General features: G+C 38.6%; 1 protein-coding gene across 4 annotated transcripts in view; it reads right to left on the bottom strand.

The window, feature by feature from the left end:
• UNC80 (unc-80 homolog, NALCN activator) overlaps positions 1-17,830 on the bottom strand; it is a 253,679-nt gene that overhangs the window by 70,316 nt on the left and 165,533 nt on the right. For 3 of the 4 annotated variants that reach the window (XM_021075021.1, XM_021075020.1, XM_003133630.5), the window contains 5 exons: positions 12,955-13,136; positions 12,299-12,430; positions 9,271-9,457; positions 8,178-8,309; positions 5,918-6,061 (listed from right to left, as the gene is read on the bottom strand). In XM_021075021.1, coding sequence (XP_020930680.1) covers positions 5,918-6,061; positions 8,178-8,309; positions 9,271-9,457; positions 12,299-12,430; positions 12,955-13,136 — 777 coding nt within the window. The remainder of the gene's footprint in view (positions 1-5,917; positions 6,062-8,177; positions 8,310-9,270; positions 9,458-12,298; positions 12,431-12,954; positions 13,137-17,830) is intronic. The other variant, XM_021075019.1, reaches the window with a different exon arrangement.

The raw sequence follows: 17,830 nt of genomic DNA, 5'->3' as shown, positions 1-17,830 counted from the left end.
TATTAGCATTGCTTTTGTAAAGAATGCATTTGTGATATACAGTGGAATATTATTCAGCCATAAAAAGGAGATCCTGCCATTTGCAGCAATATGGATGGACTTTGAGGGTGTTTTGCAAAAATAAGTCAGACAAAGGCAAATATTGTATGATCTCACTTACATATGGGATCTAAGAAAAACTCAACTCATAAATACAGAGAACAGATTGGTTGCCAGAGGCATGTGGTGGGAGTGGGAGGGAGGAGTAAAGATGGTTAAAAATTATAAACTTTCAGTTATAAGATGAATAAATCCTGGGGATGTAATGTATAGAACGGTGGCTATAGTTAACAATACCATATTACATATTTGAAAGTTGTTAAGAGATTAGTTCTTAAAAGTTCTCATCATAAGAAATAAAATTATAACCATGTGTGGTGATGTATGTTAATTAAACTTATTGTGGTAATCATTTTGCAATATATACATATATAAAATCTTTATGTTGTATACCTAAAACTAGTACAATTGTTATATGTCAATTATATCTTAATAAAAAGAATACATTTATGGAACTGTTCTGGAAATCACCCAAATATAAGCAGTGCTAAGAGTTGAAGTATTTATTAAGTTAAAGTCCCACTTCCTAGTTTGTCACATGGAGATTCCTCAAGTAATTATTTGGTTTTTAGAAAATATGGCTTTGGATACCACCAAAAAATAAAACTATCGCCCAATATCTTTGATGAATATAGATGCAAAAATTCTCAACAAAATCTTAGCCAACCGAATCCAACAACATATCAAAAAAAATTATACACCATGACCAGGTTGGGTTCATCCCAGGTTCACAAGGATGGTTCAACATACGCAAATCAATCAGCATCATACACCACATTAACAAAAAAAAAAGTCAAAAATCATATGATCATCTCAATAGACGCAGAAAAAGCATTTGACAAAGTCCAACATCCATTCATGATCAAGACCCTCGCCAAAGTGGGTATAGAGGGAACATTCCTGAATATCATCAAAGCCATTTATGATAAACCCACAGCAAATATAATCCTCAATGGGGAAAAACTGAAAGCCTTCTCACTCAAATCTGGAACAAGACAGGGATGCCCACTCTCACCACTGCTCTTCAACATCATTTTAGAAGTCTTAGCCACAGCAATTAGACAAACAAAAGAAATCAAAGGCATCCATATAGGAAGAGAAGAGATCAAACTGTCACTGTATGCAGATGACATGATACTATACCTATAAAACCCTAAGGACACAACCCCAAAACTCCTTGAACTGATTAATAAATTCAGCAAAGTGGCAGGATATAAGATTAACATTCAGAAGTCAGTTGCATTTCTGTATACCAGCAATGAAACATTAGAAAAGGAATACAAAAATACGATACCTTTTAAAATTGTACCTCACAAAATCAAATACCTCGGAATACACCTGACCAAAGAGGTAAAGGACCTATATGCTGAGAACTATAAAACCTTAATCAAAGAAATCAAAGAAGATGTAAAGAAATGGAAAGATATTCCATGTTCCTGGATTGGAAAAATCAATATTGTGAAAATGGCCATCCTACCCAAAGCAATCTACAGATTCAATGCAATCCCTATCAAATTACCCATGACATTTTTCACAGAACTACAACAAACAATCCAAACATTTATATGGAACAACAAAAGACCCAGAATTGCCAAAGCAATCCTGAGAAACAAAAACCAAGCAGGAGGCATAACTCTCCCAGACTTCAAGAAATACTACAAAGCCACAGTCATCAAAACAGTGTGGTACTGGTATCAAAACAGACAGACAGACCAATGGAACAGAATAGAGAATCTGGAAATTAACCCTGACACCTATGGTCAATTAATCTTTGACAAGGGAGGCAAGAACATAAAATGGGAAAAGGAAAGTCTATTCAGCAAGCATTGCTGGGAAACCTGGACAGCTGCATGCAAAGCAATGAAACTAGAACACACCCTCACACCATGCACAAAAATAAACTCAAAATGGCTGAAAGACTTAAATATATGACAGGACACCATCAAACTCCTAGAAGAAAACATAGGCAAAACACTCTCTGACATCAACATCATGAATATTTTCTCAGGTCAGTCTCCCAAAGCAATAGAAATTAGAGCAAAAATAAACCCATGGGACCTCATCAAACTGAAAAGCTTTTGCACAGCAAAGGAAACCAAAAAGAAAACAAAAAGACAACTTACAGAATGGGAGAAAATAGTTTCAAATGATGCAACTGACAAGGGCTTAATCTCTAGAATATATAAGCAACTTATACAACTCAACAGCAAAAAAACCAATCAATCAATGGAAAAATGGGCAAAAGACATGAATAGACATTTCTCCAAAGAAGATACACAGATGGCCAGCAAACACATGAAAAAATGCTCAACATCGCTGATTATAAGAGAAATGCAAATCAAAACTACCATGAGATACCACCTCACACCAGTCAGAATGGCCCTCATTAATAAATCCACAAATAACAAGTGCTGGAGGGGCTGTGGAGAAAAGGGAACCCTCCTGCACTGCTGGTGGGAATGTAAACTGGTACAGCCACTATGGAGAACAGTTTGGAGATACCTTAGAAATCTATACATAGAACTTCCATATGACCCCGCAATCCCACTCTTGGGCATCTATCTGGACAAAGCTCTACTTAAAAGAGACACATGCACCCGCATGTTCATTGCAGCACTATTCACAATAGCCAGGACATGTAAACAACCCAAATGTCCATCGACAGAGGATTGGATTCGGAAGATGTGGTATATATACACAATGGAATACTACTCAGCCATAAGAAAGGATGACATCATGCCATTTGCAGCAACATGGATGGAACTAGAGAATCTCATCCTGAGTGAAATGAGCCAGAAAGACAAAGACAAATACCATATGATATCACTTATAACTGGAATCTAATATCCAGCACAAATGAACATCTCCTCAAAAGAGAAAATCATGGACTTGGAGAAGAGACTTGTGGTTGCCTGATGGGAGGGGGAGGGAGTGGGAGGGATCGGGAGCTTGGGCTTATCAGACACAACTTAGAATAGATTTATAAGGAGATCCTGCTGAATAGCATTGAGAACTATGTCTAGATACTCATGTTGCAACAGAAGAAATGGTGGGGGAAAAACTGTAATTGTAATGTATACATGTAAGGATAACCTGACCCCCTTGCTGTACAGTGGGAAAATAAAATTAAAAAAAAAAAAAAGAAAATATGGCTTTGGTTTAAAATGCCTATGAATTAATATCACATTTCATTGTTCACGTGAATACTTTAAATAATAACTCCTTCAGGGAGTTCCTGTTGTGGCTCAGCAGAAACAAATCTGACCAGCATCCATGAAGATGCAGGTTAAACCCCTGACCTTGTTCAGTGGGTTAAGGATCCAGCGTTGCCGTGAGCTATGGTGTAGGTTGCAGATGTGGCTTGGATCTGCGTTGCTGTGGCTGTGGTACGGACCAGGAGCTACAGCACTGACTTGGCACCTAGCCTGGGAACCTTCTTATGCCAAGGGTGTGGCCCTAAAAAGACAGACAAACAAACGAACAAAAACTCTTTCAGTAAGATAAAGTAGTTGAGCCAGTAGTAGTCAGAGATCCCACTTTTTTTTAAATCTTATTTTGGCTGCACCTGTGGCATGTGGAAGTTCCCTGGCCAGGAAGCGAACCTGTGCCACAGCAGTAACAGCACTCAATCTGTTAACTGTTAGTCCATCAGGGAACTGGTGCTCTCACTTCTAATAAGAATGTCTTAGGAATACATAATCATTCCTAATGCAAAAGAAAGTGCTACTTCTTTGGGGAAGGTAAGCAGGCTAAGATTGACTGGAAGTGCCCAGGCTAAGAAAGCAGGTGAGTAAAAGTGAGTGGTGGGTGAGCATTAGATGATTATCAGTTTAAATGGTTTATTTAGTTTAGTGTTCTATAATAGGGATATAGAATTTAGTATGATTTTATCTCTTAGCCTATATTTTAAATTAAAAAATACTGTTTTTTTGCTTCAGAAGCTAGCTATCCAATTAAAATTGAACTATATAAATAACATTAACAAGAGATATATAAATATAAGCTTTAGCTTTCATGTGTTTTTACAAATAAAATAGACATGGGTTTCTGTTAGGTTGAAATTAGTTGCAAAACTATCTTTATATACTATTTTCATTCTCCTTGCTGAAGTAAGGTGTATTAATGCTTAAAATAAGAAAAATAAAGGAAAAGAGAAAAATGAGATTGGTAAGTCCATCAGCCATCAAAACAAAGATATACATTTTGGAGTATGTCCTTTCATACATATAAAATACATATTTATGTGCATTTAAACATAATATCATACAGAAAATATGCTCTGGCACTCAGTTTTCTTTACTTAGCAATACACTGAATACTTTTATGTTAATATTTTTCTAGAACATTATTTCTAATGTGCACAGATTGCTGTCATATGGAGGTACCATGATTAACTAATTGCTTACTTTTGCACATTTAAACTCTTTTTCAAGTACTTATTTTTAAAATTTACAATGTACAGCATCCTATATAAACCTTTATTCAGCCCTCATTACTGTCTTAGGAAATTGCTAGACATTGAAATATGTGCTAAGGGATGGTCACACTTTTAAGGTTTTTGATGCATATTGTGAAAAACTCTGTTTCAGAACGCTCGTGTTAAAATTTTACTACCATTAACAAGGTGTGAAGATGCTCTCTTCTCTGAATCTCTACCAACTATCCATATTTTCATTTAAAATAATCTTTGCAAAATTTTAGCTGAAATGTAAGATTGCTGTTTTAAACAACAATATTACTTATAGGTGTTCCTGGCTTCCTGGCCATTGGATTGTGTATTTATACCCTGTGTCCATTTTTTCTATTGGAGTTTTAAAAAGTTTTTTTTTTTTTTTTTTTTTTCAGGGCTGCACCCATGGCATATGGAATTTCCCAGGCTAAGGTTCTAATCAGAGCTATAGCTGCTGGCCTAAACCACAGCCACAGCCACAGCAATACCAGATCCTTAACCCACTGAGCAAGACCAGGGATCAAACCTGCATCCTCATGGATACTAGTCTGGTTTGTTACCTCTGAGCCATGATGGGAACTCCCTAAAAAGCCGTTATTCAGTTATAAAGGTTTTTTCCTAAAATGACATTAAGAACAGTAAACTGTTATCAATCACACATGTAACTCATCTTTACCCCTACTTTATTATTTCATTTTGTAATTATTCTCTTTAGATAGTACCTCCGGGAAAATAATCAAGTGAGAAAGATGGTATTAATGATGTCAAGCCAATAGCTAAGATTTCTAAGGTGGCCAAAATCACTATTTGATTTCTAGGTGGCCACATGAGTGTTGTTCTATTCTCTGGTCATAAACAATGCTCCTGGACCAACCTGCATTATTATATTTATTATGTTTTTCTTTTGACAGCCACACCTGCAACATATGGAATTTCCCAGGTCAGGGGTGGAATGGGAGCTACAGCTGCCAGCCTACGTCACAGCCACAGCAACACCACATCTGGGCTGCACTGATTACCTACGCTGCAGCTTGTGGGAATGCCAGATCCTTAACCCACTGAGTGAGGCCAGAGTTCGAAGCTGAATCCTTATGGACACTAGGTCAGGTTCTTAATCTGCTGAGCCACAGTGGCAACTCCTAAACTGCATTACTTTAAATGTAATTTTTTGGGCTTTAAGTTTGTGCATGGAGAAGGTGGAGAAAGTGATAGCGTTAGTAGATACTGTATTAGAAATCTATAATTACAACATGTGCTAACACGACTCCACGTGGCCAGTGGTTCATGTCTTCATGAATGGTCCTTTAACAGATGAACACCTTAAGTATTTGTTAGTGTGGCCGATGGTTGTATGAGTCAAAACCGTACCTGCGACGCCGTCTTCCCGCACCTCACCATCCTCCATCAGATGGACAATGGGGAGCACTGCTGCGCAGATGCAGGCCGGGAACACGGCCTGCGGGGGCTGAGGCACGTGGTGGTTGGGCGTGTGCTCCGTGGTGTGCTCCTCATCTGAAGAGGGAGACATAATCGGGGTGCTTCTCTCAGTATTGTGATTCTCATGCAATAACCTTTCTCAGGCCAAGGCCTCCTTATCAAACATTCCTTTGTGTGTAGTCCAGTTGACCCAGTATCATATGTTGGAAAGACTATTCTTTATTCTTTCTCCACTGAATTTTCATGGCACCGTTTTCAAACATGAAATCAACATAGACGTAATGTAAAGTGGACTTCTGGTTCCTATTTATTCCATTGCTCTGCATGTCAATTCTTAAGTCAGTATGATACAATCTTGATTACTGTCACTTTGTGGTAAGTTTCAAAATTGGAAAGGTGGGTTTTCCAACTTTGTTCTTCATTTCCAAGATTACGGTGTCTATTTAAGGGTGTGGAACAATTGAAAGCCTCATACTTTTTGGTAGGAATGTAAAATGATACAGACACTTTTGAAATCGCTTGGCAGTTCCCTTCACAATACTTACACATAGCTGTGGGTAGCAGCATAATTTATCCTAACCAAAAGGAAACAACCCAAATGTCCACTAACTGATGAACTGATGAACAAAATGTGTCATATCCATGTAATGGAACATTATCTGGTAATAGGAAGGAATGAAGAATTGTTACATTTGACGACATGGATCGACCTTGAAAATATTATGCTGAGTGAAAGAATCCAGTCACAGAAGGCCATATATTATATGACGTCAGTCATACAAAATGTGCAGACTAGGTAAATCCATAGAAATAATTCTTTTTTTTTTTTTTTTTTTTTTTGTCTTTTTGCCTTTTTCTAGGGCCACTCCTGTGGTATATGGAGGTTCCCAGGTTAGGGGTCTAATTGGAGCTGTAGTCACCCGCCTACACCAGAGCCACAGCAACGTGGGATCCAATCCACGTCTGCGACCTACACCACAGCTCAAGGCAATGCTGGATCCTTAACCCGCTGAGCAAGGGCAGGGATCGAACGCATGACCTCACGGTTCCTAGTCAGATTCGTTAACCACTGTGCCACGATGGGAACTCCTTTTTTTTTTTTTTTTTTTTGACCATACCTATGGCATGAGGAAGTTCCTGAGCCAGAGATTGAATCTATGCCACAGCAGTGACAACATGGGATCCGTTAACTACCAGGCCCCCAGGGAACTCCAAAAGTAGATTATTTCTTGTCAGGGGTTGTGTGGGGAGTGGTGGATAAGAAGTGACTAATAATGGGAATACAGTCTTTTTGGGGGGATAATGAAAATATTCTAAAATTAGGTAGAGGTGATGGTTGCACACTCTACATATTCATTAACAACCACTGCATTATATACTTCAAAAGGGTGAATTTTATAGTATGTGAATTTTGTCTCAATAAAGGTGTTATAAAAAATACAGATATGCCTTAAGCTCCTTTTCCATAAGTTGTGATTAATTAGTGTTGGTCATTTTTGAAGTTCCCCAGAGTTGTGCAGTGAAGGGTTGAGACCCACTGGTGTCTGTATAATTTTTTGATGACTTTATAAATCAGTGATGAAATGTGTATACTCATGAAGCAGCGAGTTCCAGACAGTGATTTATCATTAGAGAAGCCTAGTCTTTAAATTCTTGGAACTGAAAAGTATCACATTTCCCCCAGAATCAGGTTTCATTACAGGAGCAGCATGAGCTCTGTTCTTGCTTTGATTGTTAAATTATTCCGGAAAAGCATCCTAAAGCATCCTACTGAGTCTTAGCTATGCACTGCAGTTACCTGAGCAGATTTTGAAAATACTGGGGTGGGGAGTCTGATCCTTAGAGTTTCTGATTTGGTCTTGAGTGTGATCTGAGCCTTTTTAAAAGCTCCCTGGTTGACTGCACCGGGTGGCCAGGGTTGAAAATTGTCAACTGCCTGGAATAATATTTACTGAAGCCTCAGCAATATGATTTCATGTAATGTAATTAAAATAAAACCAATGTATTAAGGATATTTGCTGGATTAAATTCAACAATAAGTTTTTTAGAATACCACTCAATTTTATTTTTAGAACTTCATGAGGCAAATTGTTCAATGAAGACAGTGTAATGAAATGAGATGATATCAATTAAAATTGTTTCAAAACACGTAATTCACAAGGAATAAAGAACACATGTGCAAAGGACCCACCTTCGGCACTGACAGCTGAACGCACTGACCAGACTGACCCTCGGCGGAAAGAGTAATTCCTGTGGGAAGTGCTGGAGGTACAGGATGGACTCACAGACAGTCGACGGGATGCCAGATTGGTGACTTCTTCTACTGGCAATGGAAATGGGGAATGTCAACTTTGGTTTGCTTGTTTGTTTGTTTTGGCTGTGCTAGAAATCTGAGGTATGGAATTGAACTTGAGCCAGTCCTTAACTGCTAGGCCACTAGGGTATTCCAAGTTCAGTCTTTTTTTTTTTTTTTTTTTGTCTTTTTAGGGTCAGCATATGTAGGTTCCCAGGCTAGGGGCTGAATCAGAGCTATAGCTGCTGGCCTACATCACAGCCACAGCAACACAGAATGAGCAGCATCTGCAACCTACACCACAGCTCATGGCAATACTGGATCCTTAATCCACCGAGCAAGGCCAGGGATTGAACCTGTGTCCTCATGGATGCTAGTCAGATTCATTTCTACTGAGCCATGTCAGGAACTCCGAATTTTGGTCTTTTAACAAAAAAGTTATCATCCCAACTATGCTTGTACTTACATCAAAGTATATTTGCTCTTGGAGCATAAAGCTTAAAGTAATTTAGAGTGTACTTAGGAGGAAAAAAAAAAGCTTACAGAAAGGTAGACAATTCCTCCCAAAGATTTTTGCAAAAGCAGGGCAGAGAATCACTGATTTTAGAATGGTATTCTGATAACAATCAACAAACTACCTGCACTTGTGACGTCTGAATGCAGTGAGTGGACCAACCCCGTTTTTAAGGATGAAAGATTGATTATGTGTACTTTAGCACACACTGCATTCAGCTGTTGCCTGAATCATAGTCATTCCTTGATCTACTACCATATTGGTTCATTCAATATAGCTAGTGAAAATCCCCTGTAAACAAGCCAGCTCTAAATATTTTTAAAAAGACAACTTTTCTCTTTCTTTAGATAGTGTCAGGAGGTGAGAGAGATGGGGTATGTCACCTCAGGTCACATAAAACGGTCAATGTTTATGTCAGAGTAAGTCCTTTCCCTTTCCTGTGACTCCATCCCCAAGAGTCCAGTGTGTAAAGGGCACCTTCTTCTTCTGGCTCTGCACTGGGTGTGCAGGTGGGCTCGTAGCAAGCCTCCTGGGTGATGGGGATGGCGGTGATGAGGCTGGCTTCTCGCCCAAGACGTTTCTTCTCTTCCTCCTGTTGCAAGTTCTTTAGGATGTGTTCTGCCCTTTGATGGGAGCGGGACACAGCCCGGGCTGAAAAGGATTTCTATGGAGACATGAAGGTAAGTTTACTTACTAGCAACTCTTCTGCAAGGTCTCAGGCATAAAGAGTGTTCTAATGAATGACACAAATATGGTATTTTGTCCTCAGGAAATGTTAGGGCATCCATGATCTAGTTTTATGGAGATTTATTTGTTTGTTTCTTTTTCTACCATGTGTCTGGACTGTATACAATTAAGCTAATTTTTTTTCATTCAATATGAATAATTCTTTGAGGATATTTGTGATTCTGGAAAGAATCCTATTTTACCTTAAGAATAAAAAATCAATAATTTATTCTTTAAATACTGACATCAAATAAACACTTTTAATACTCTGTTTCTTTACAAAATTTCTTGAACTGGGTTTAAATGATGGACATTTATTTCATAGGGTTAATAAAAGAGAAATAACTATGAGAAGGAAGAATAAAATGATCTCTCATATGAAGTAATTAATTATGTATTTTTGTATCTTAAGTATCCACCATACTGTAAATACCTACTATTTATAAATATTAATAGTTAATATTATTAAATAATAAATATTAATAATAGAAAATACAGTGGGACACTGTAAATGCTTAACAATATTTGTAGAAACAAAGCTGCTGAATGGACATTACGAGAATTGATACTGTTACTAAGGTTGAATGTACAATTTGACTCTGTTTATCAGCAGCAAAAGCATAAATAGATAAGGAACAATAAAGGAGGGAAGATTCACTCGGCAAAGTGGCCATTCCATTTGTGCCTTTAATCATGATGCTTATGCTGAGACAAATTCCACAAGCTCTGGGGATGAAGTCATTGGTCTCAGAGCAGGGAAATGATTGTTCATGCTCTTCACTATGAATCGGAAGTAATGTCCACATACAATAGCATTTCTACATCTCTTTCCTGGCCAGTGATCATGAGGATTTTAGAGACAAACAAGGAATGCTGGTCATTCTAGAGGACTGTAGTCACTGAAGCTCCCATTATGCAGGATCTTGACATAAGACTAAAGGTTTCCTATAAGGAATGACATAAGAGCAAGTAAGGGCATTTGATGGGCCACAAGGCAATTCATTTTCAAGCCATCCAGGGGTTAAGCTGGTTTATTATAATAAGGTAAGGTATGAATTACAGAATAAGGGAAAGATTACTGGATAGAGAGTCAGACGACTTGCTCTGAAATTCACTGTGAACTTGGGCAACAGAATGTACTTTGCTGGAATTACTGCATGTATGAGGGAAGAACTAAGAGTGCCTTTCCCTTTGGCCCAAAACCATCAAATATGAAGGTACAGTGTGTAGAAGAATTAAAATAAAAATATTTTGATAGGTAGAGTTCAAACAAATAGTTCTTTTTTTGAAAAGAATACTGCAAATACCTAAAATATATGATGTGCAAAAAATTTCTCTCTCTTTTTTCTTTTTTTATGGCCATACTTGTGGCATATGGAAGTTCCCAGGTCAGGGATCAAATCTGAGCCATAGCTGCAACCTATGTCACAGCTTCAGCAACACAGGATCCCAGTATATGCGGCCAGGGATTAAACCCACACCACCACAAGTGACCTGAGCTGCTGCAGTTGGATTCTTAACTCACCGCACCAGGGCAGGAGCTCCTCAACCAACTTTTTAAAGAAGCATGAATGAAAAAGCCAATAATGTTTTTTGTTTGATTTTTTTTTTTAAGGGCTGCACCTGAGGCATATGAAAGCTCCCAGGCTAGAGGTCTAATCAGAGCTGCAGCTGCTAGACTATACCACAGCCACAGCCATGCCAGATGCAAGCCAAATCTGTGACCTACACTGCAGATCATGACAAGGCCAGATCCTTAACCCACTGAGTGGGGCCAGGGATTGAACATGTGTCCTCATGGATACTTGTCAGGTTCCTTACCACTGAGCAACAACAGGAACTCCAAAAATCCAATGTTATTTTGCCATTCAAAGTGACATTAAAAAATAACATTAGTTAATTTGATAAAGAAGATACTTTCTTATTTTGTATAAGGGTAAAACAGTATATCTGTCCTGGGGATATTTTGTGAGATGCATCAAAAATCTTTAATATTCACATACCAATTGCTCTAAATCCCATGGGAAATTACACAATAATCATGAATTTGTTCAAGGAAATATGTTCTTTTTCAATTTTTGCTTTGTTTTCCAAATTTTCTGTATTACTCTTGTAATTTAGAAAAATGCCATTCAATGGGTGAAAAAGGCACATTTTGAAGATTCATCTTTTCAAAAGGCCCACAATTTTGGTTCTTGTTTACAAAGAGACTGTGTTATAAAGTCAACTTTTCCTGAATTATATTACATGTATTAGTGATATTTTAGACCAGCGTTAAGACCTGAGGTCTCCGAGTGATGTTTGGATAATGATACTGATGATCAACAAGGCAAAGAACAGACTAAGGTCCAAACAAGGTGAACTCAGTTCTTTCTCTTATTCATTCAGGGGCACCCTCATTAACTGCTGGGTTAATGTAGGTTAAATTAATTGCTTGCTTTATAATAAAAAGAGGCAAAAGTACTACCTTTGGATAAGAAATCAATGCCTCACGCTTTTAATAGCTTTTATTACATAGTGGTTCTCCTTTCATTATGGAACAAAAGTGTCTTGGCTTAGAGGCCTGCAAATGCTCACTCCCAAATTAACATTTCTATGTTCTATTTCTATGGTCTTTCTATTCTATGTCACAAGAACTAAAGATCTTTTGCAGCTAATTTTCTGTGTTGTCATTACATTCTTATGACAAGAACAAACAAACTGAATCACACATTCATTGACCTTCTCTTTTACACGTCACCATGGAACCTGAAGATACAAGAAAGTGCCTGTTACTCACAGACTGGTCTTCATTTATTGGATCCTGGACACTCCCACTGCACTGAGGGACCCAGGGCGGGTCAAACATGGGGACGGATGGCATTCCGAGCACTGGCGAGGGCAGGGTGAAGTTTATACTGGGAGGTGGGATCTGTTGGTTGATGTCAGAAGAATGATGTAAGTTAACATGGAAAACGAGCTACAGTGATTCTGAACTATAATCATGACAGAATCTTACAGAGCACAGGATGTTGTAAAGCACAGAATGAAATTCTCTGGGTCTCAGTTTGCTCATCAATCAAATGAAAGATTTAAACTCTATGATCTCTATTTGTGTTCATCAGTCTATCCTCCAAAAAACATCTGTGTCTATATGGCAAAATGCCTGGAAGATTATACCCCAAACTTTATGAACTTACCTCTGGGAACAGTAGTGAGTTCTTGAGGTTTATGGAAACTTGATTTTCTTAATCTGCATTCTTGTGTATTTCTATTTTTTTTTTAAAGAATAAGAATTCACTCATATATGAATTAGGTTTACTTATATAATCAGAGAGAAAAAAAAAAGAAGCATTTCTTGGGCCATACACTGTGTTTTGTTTTGAGGTTCAAGGGACGAACCAAGCCTTGGGTTGGGTTTGTTCGTCAGATACCCATGTGAGCAGTATCCCTCACCTTAAAAATCTGCTGTGCTCCCTCCTCCATCCGGGGCCAGACCTGATAGCGAAACCTCCAGAGCGTGTGGAACTTAAGGACAGCGTTCAGCCTCTGCACGGTCTCTGGATGGTGGAACTCTGACGTGAGCATGTCAGACACAGCCTCGGGGACTTTCACCGCACACAGCAGGAACATGGCAGCTAAAGAGAGTCAACAATTCATCAGCCTCACATCTTTTAATTTTGCATGATTCCTGGGAGTGGGAGGAAAGAGGGGACTTCTTCTGTCTCTTGAGATTGATACTGAGCTACAGAGCCAAGCCACCAGCATTGGCAAAAACAAACCTTGCTCCAGCCACCAGAAACCAGACATTATTTTTGTGCCATCCACAATCTTCCAATATCTGGTGCAAGGGCAGTGACAGCATAACATTACAAGAGAATAACTCATTCTAAGCAAAGCCTCCTTTGATTCATAGCAAAAAGTGAATGTCCGAGTAAGTAAATGAAAAAGGAAATGACATACTCAAATACATTTTTTTTTTTTTAAGGAAATGGCTAGGGTTACTCTCAGAGTAACCCTGGGACAGTAGCTAAAAATGTCCATTAAAATGTCTCAGTTACACTAGCTATATTAAAAATATAATTTATAATGTAGACTCTATTAGAAACGCCTACCCCTCCAAGAGGTAGAAGAAATTGAGAAACAAAGAGAGATTTTGTGAACCATACCATTATTGTTTTTTTTTAATTTTGGGAAATCCATACATCAATAAGAGAAAGGTCAGTGCCATGATAAGTTATGAAGCCAATGAACAATGAGGAAAAGAAATATACTCTATAATACAGATGGAGGAGCCAGTGTCAATCATAAAAACATAACTTAAAATCTCTCTTGTACATTTTCCCAGATCCTCAAAACATGTTCACGCAATTGTGTTAGAATAACTAGGGTTGAGTCCCAGCTGTGAAACTTCTATGCTATTGATCTTGACCAAGCCTCTTAACTTCTTAGCTTTTGTTCCTCTACTGATATTCTCTACTGATAGAATGTCAATAATGATGAGGATGATAAGGTTACCTGCCTCCAAATTTGTTATTAGAATAAAATAACGTATGAGAAAGTGCTTTGTGACATGAAAAGTACTACAGAATCTTCAAGTGTATTTTATCTTTTAGAGGCAACATGGTGTATAGGAAGGGCATTGATTTGTAATCAAAAGATCTGGGTTTGGTTTCCTGCTCTGCTAATTCTGAGCTGTGTGCACTGTGTTAAAAGTCCTTTCAACCTTCTGAGTTACAGCTGGCTCATTTACACAATCATTGTTATGAAGATCAAGTAAGATGGTGTGTGTGATTCATTCTATAACCACTGTGAGCTATTGTCATCAGCAGATTTGACAATCCTTTTCCTTATCCTACCACCTCCTTAAAGCTCCACGCTTTCTCCTTTACTTTTCTTTAAAGTGTATTCTACTCTGTTTCAATTTTTTTCCCTCTTTTACAGCCTTACCTGCCAGGGGTTGAATCAGAGCTGCAGCAGGAGCCTACGCCACAGCTGTGGCAGTACTGGATACTTAACCCACTGAGTGAGGCCAGGGATCAAACCTGCATCCTCACAGAGACAACACTGGGTCCTTAACCCACTGAGCCTCAATGGGAACTCCCACTCTGTTTCAATTTTTAAACACCACGGTCCCTTCCTAAATTATTGCAGTTGGAGCTCTACCTCAATTTATTTACTGAAACAGTTTTCTGGTAATGCTCACTAATCAGCAGATCCAGTGGTATTTTTACAGCATTTGTCTCCTTTCAGCATTTAACACCTTCATAACAATCTCCTTGAAGTCGAGGTCTTCCTTTGCTTCCGTGGTTTGATATTATTGAAGTTCTACTTTTCTGGTCCTTTTTCTGAGTTCTGCTGGCCAGCTCTTTTTCCTGTTCTCTGACGTTAGAGAAGGCCAGTGGCTTAGTGCCCATCCTTCTGCCTCCTCCTTTCTGCTGATTTTCCCCTGGAAATCATCTACTCACAGTGCTTCTGTTGCCACGTATATCAAGTTTTCCCAAGTTTATTTCTAGCTTTCTCATTAGCTTTAGTGTCATGTCACCAACGTTAGGTCTCTTCATCATCTAAAAATCACTGTTTCTAAAACTAAACTACCCCACTCATTGCTGCTACATTAGACTTGGTAATCATTCACACCTTAGACACATTACGCCTTGGCTCAGAACCCCAGAGTGGTTTCGCATAGTCCAATGGGAAGTCCACATTCCCAAGCTTGCTATTCAAGATCTGTTACAATCCAAGTCCCACTTACTTGCCTAATGCTACAGACTCTTTATAAAAGCTACCCTTCTCAGGCTTTCCAAATAAACCCAGTGTGTTTCCACACTCCAGATAGCTTTGCATACACCATTTCCCCTTCCTTCTAGCTTTTCTTAAAGCCTAGTCCACCTGTTCATATAGTCCACGACAATGTCCCTGGCTGTCCCATATTTAGGGAGCATGATTCTCCCCAAACTTCTGCAGTTCTCCTTGGGAAATGCAGAGTCGAGAAGCAAACATCTGGGCTTTAATGTGAACCAAGATATCTTACAAAGACATTTGATGCAGCAGAGCATAAAAGAGCAAAAAGTGAGAATCACCCTAAATTTCCAGGTTACATAAATTATGCTATATTCATTCATTCAATGAAATATTTGGTAACCATTAAAAAGAATAAGTAAACCTATAAACTGATGTTAAAAGTTCATCTTCTAGGGAGCACTCCTAACCATGTCTTGTTTGTCATTGCTCAATTCAAACTGCTTTTTTTTTTAAATGGTTAATATGCTTCAGTTTACCTTTTAACAGTTCTGGTGTCAGAAGAGGGAACCAAAGGAGATCCCCCTGAGAGCCCCCAGAAACAGTGAACCAGGCATAGGTACCTGCTGAGGCCCTGAGCTTTCTGCCTTCTCACTGCCTGTGGATGGAGATCATGGGTAAGTCCCTCTTGGATCCTGGATTCTAGTTCTGAAGCTTTTGTGTTACAGGGCATTGGAGGGTGGATGAAATGGGTGAATGAGGTCAAGTGTAAGGCCATGGATGGCAACTAGACTTGTGCTAGTGATCACGTTGTAGTGTGTACAGATATTGAATAGTAATGCTATGTACTTGAAACTTACATAATAATACTACAAAAGAGAGCCTATATGGTCAATCACTATTCTTGCTGCACTTACATAAATGATCAGGCCAAGTTTAACAAGACTGGACTTATTTTAGAAACAAAGTAGTCTTACTGTGATTATCTTTGATAAAAATGAAGGTGACTGTAGAGGAAAAGATTATGGTTCAGTCGAAAATAAAACACGACTGCGTGAGTAACAGATTCTGGTCCTGTTCATTGTTTTTGAAATTTTGTTATATATCTCTACGCCAAACTGGAGTCTGAATTCTTCTGTTTTCCTCAAATATCTGGTTATTTTTGACTAAAATTCTTTTCCAATTTTTATTGCCCTTCTCCTCTAGAATCACTAAGAATAATGACTGCCCTTGAACCTTCTTAGGAGGGGTCATACAAGGTGCTCCACACTTACCCAGACGGCATTCAAACTTCACAGACTTGAACCTTTGGTCCACACGCCTCAATTAAAAAGGGCTCCTCCAAATTCTTGGAACTGCACACCAGCTGGAGATCTAAAATTAAAACTGACTAGGGAGGTTCCTACCCAGAAGCAGATGGCATCTTGCAGTAGACAGCTCTCTCTCAAGATCACAGATCAAGATACTTATCACCATAAAAAGTGTTTATTTCTTCTGTCTTTTCACTACTTGCTTTGGTTTCCTGTACTAATTCTTACGAAGATGATGCTCTTTAATCCTGGCAGCTGTGAATGAATCTACTGCTAAGGCCACAGCTGTACAACAAAAGCCCCAAGATTTTCTTGCTAAGATGGATTTAGATAATAGAATTGCTTTAGATGACTTATCGGCTGAACAAGGAGGAGTCTGTGCCATTGCAAATGCCCACTGATGCACTGGGAGCAAGACCTCTAGTATTGTAGCAAATACAGAAAATGAACAAACAAGACACTTGGCTAAAATAGATACATTCTTTGATTTATTTGATACCACCTGGTTTGGTTCACTAGGGCCTGACTAAGGAGTACTCTTCAGTTTCTTGGTACTCTCCTCCTAATAGTTACCACTGTAGTCCCCCTGGCGTGCTATGTTCTCTCAAAGGTCTTAAGAACATGTTCATAGCCATTGGGAGTACATTAGAGGGTCTCACTGCGCTTGGAGAAACAGAAACACATTGAACAACAAAAACAATTCTTCCACTGATATGACATCCTAACCGAAGAGTTTCAAAAATGAGACAAGAGAAACTTAATTCTGAGGGTGACAAAGAGTGGCATTAATACCAAATTTCTGGTAAATTTTTCACAAAGGAGAGGATGACCAAATGGCAGGAATTGTTAAATTATTTTAAAAGGAGGCCAGGAGGCTAAGGTGGCTCGAATGCTATGGCAACTTATATTAGCAACCCCAAATCTATGCCTGTCAGTGCCTCGAGGTTACACATCAAATTGCTAAGGACAGCTAATCACAAACAGCCAATTAGGCTGTAAGCTATAGCCAATCAATAATTGCCTTTCTTTGCCTCTGCCTTTTCTCTATAAAAGTCTCTCCCTGAGCTCCTCTTAGTGGAGTGCTCCTAACCAGTTCTGGCTTGGCACTTCCCAATTAGAATCAATTTTTCTCATACTCTTAAAATGAAAAAAAGTCTTCTGACAGACAAATGGCCAAAAAAGCACACGAAAAGATGCTCGACATCACTAATTATTAGAGAAATGCAAATCAAAACCACAATGAGGTATCACCTCATACCAGTCAGAATGGCCATAACCAA

Source organism: Sus scrofa, chromosome 15 (genome assembly GCF_000003025.6).
Source record: "Sus scrofa isolate TJ Tabasco breed Duroc chromosome 15, Sscrofa11.1, whole genome shotgun sequence".
Taxonomy (NCBI): Eukaryota; Metazoa; Chordata; class Mammalia; order Artiodactyla; family Suidae; genus Sus; species Sus scrofa.
Note: the sequence above shows the minus strand (reverse complement) of the source record. Positions and strands in the feature narration are given on the sequence as shown.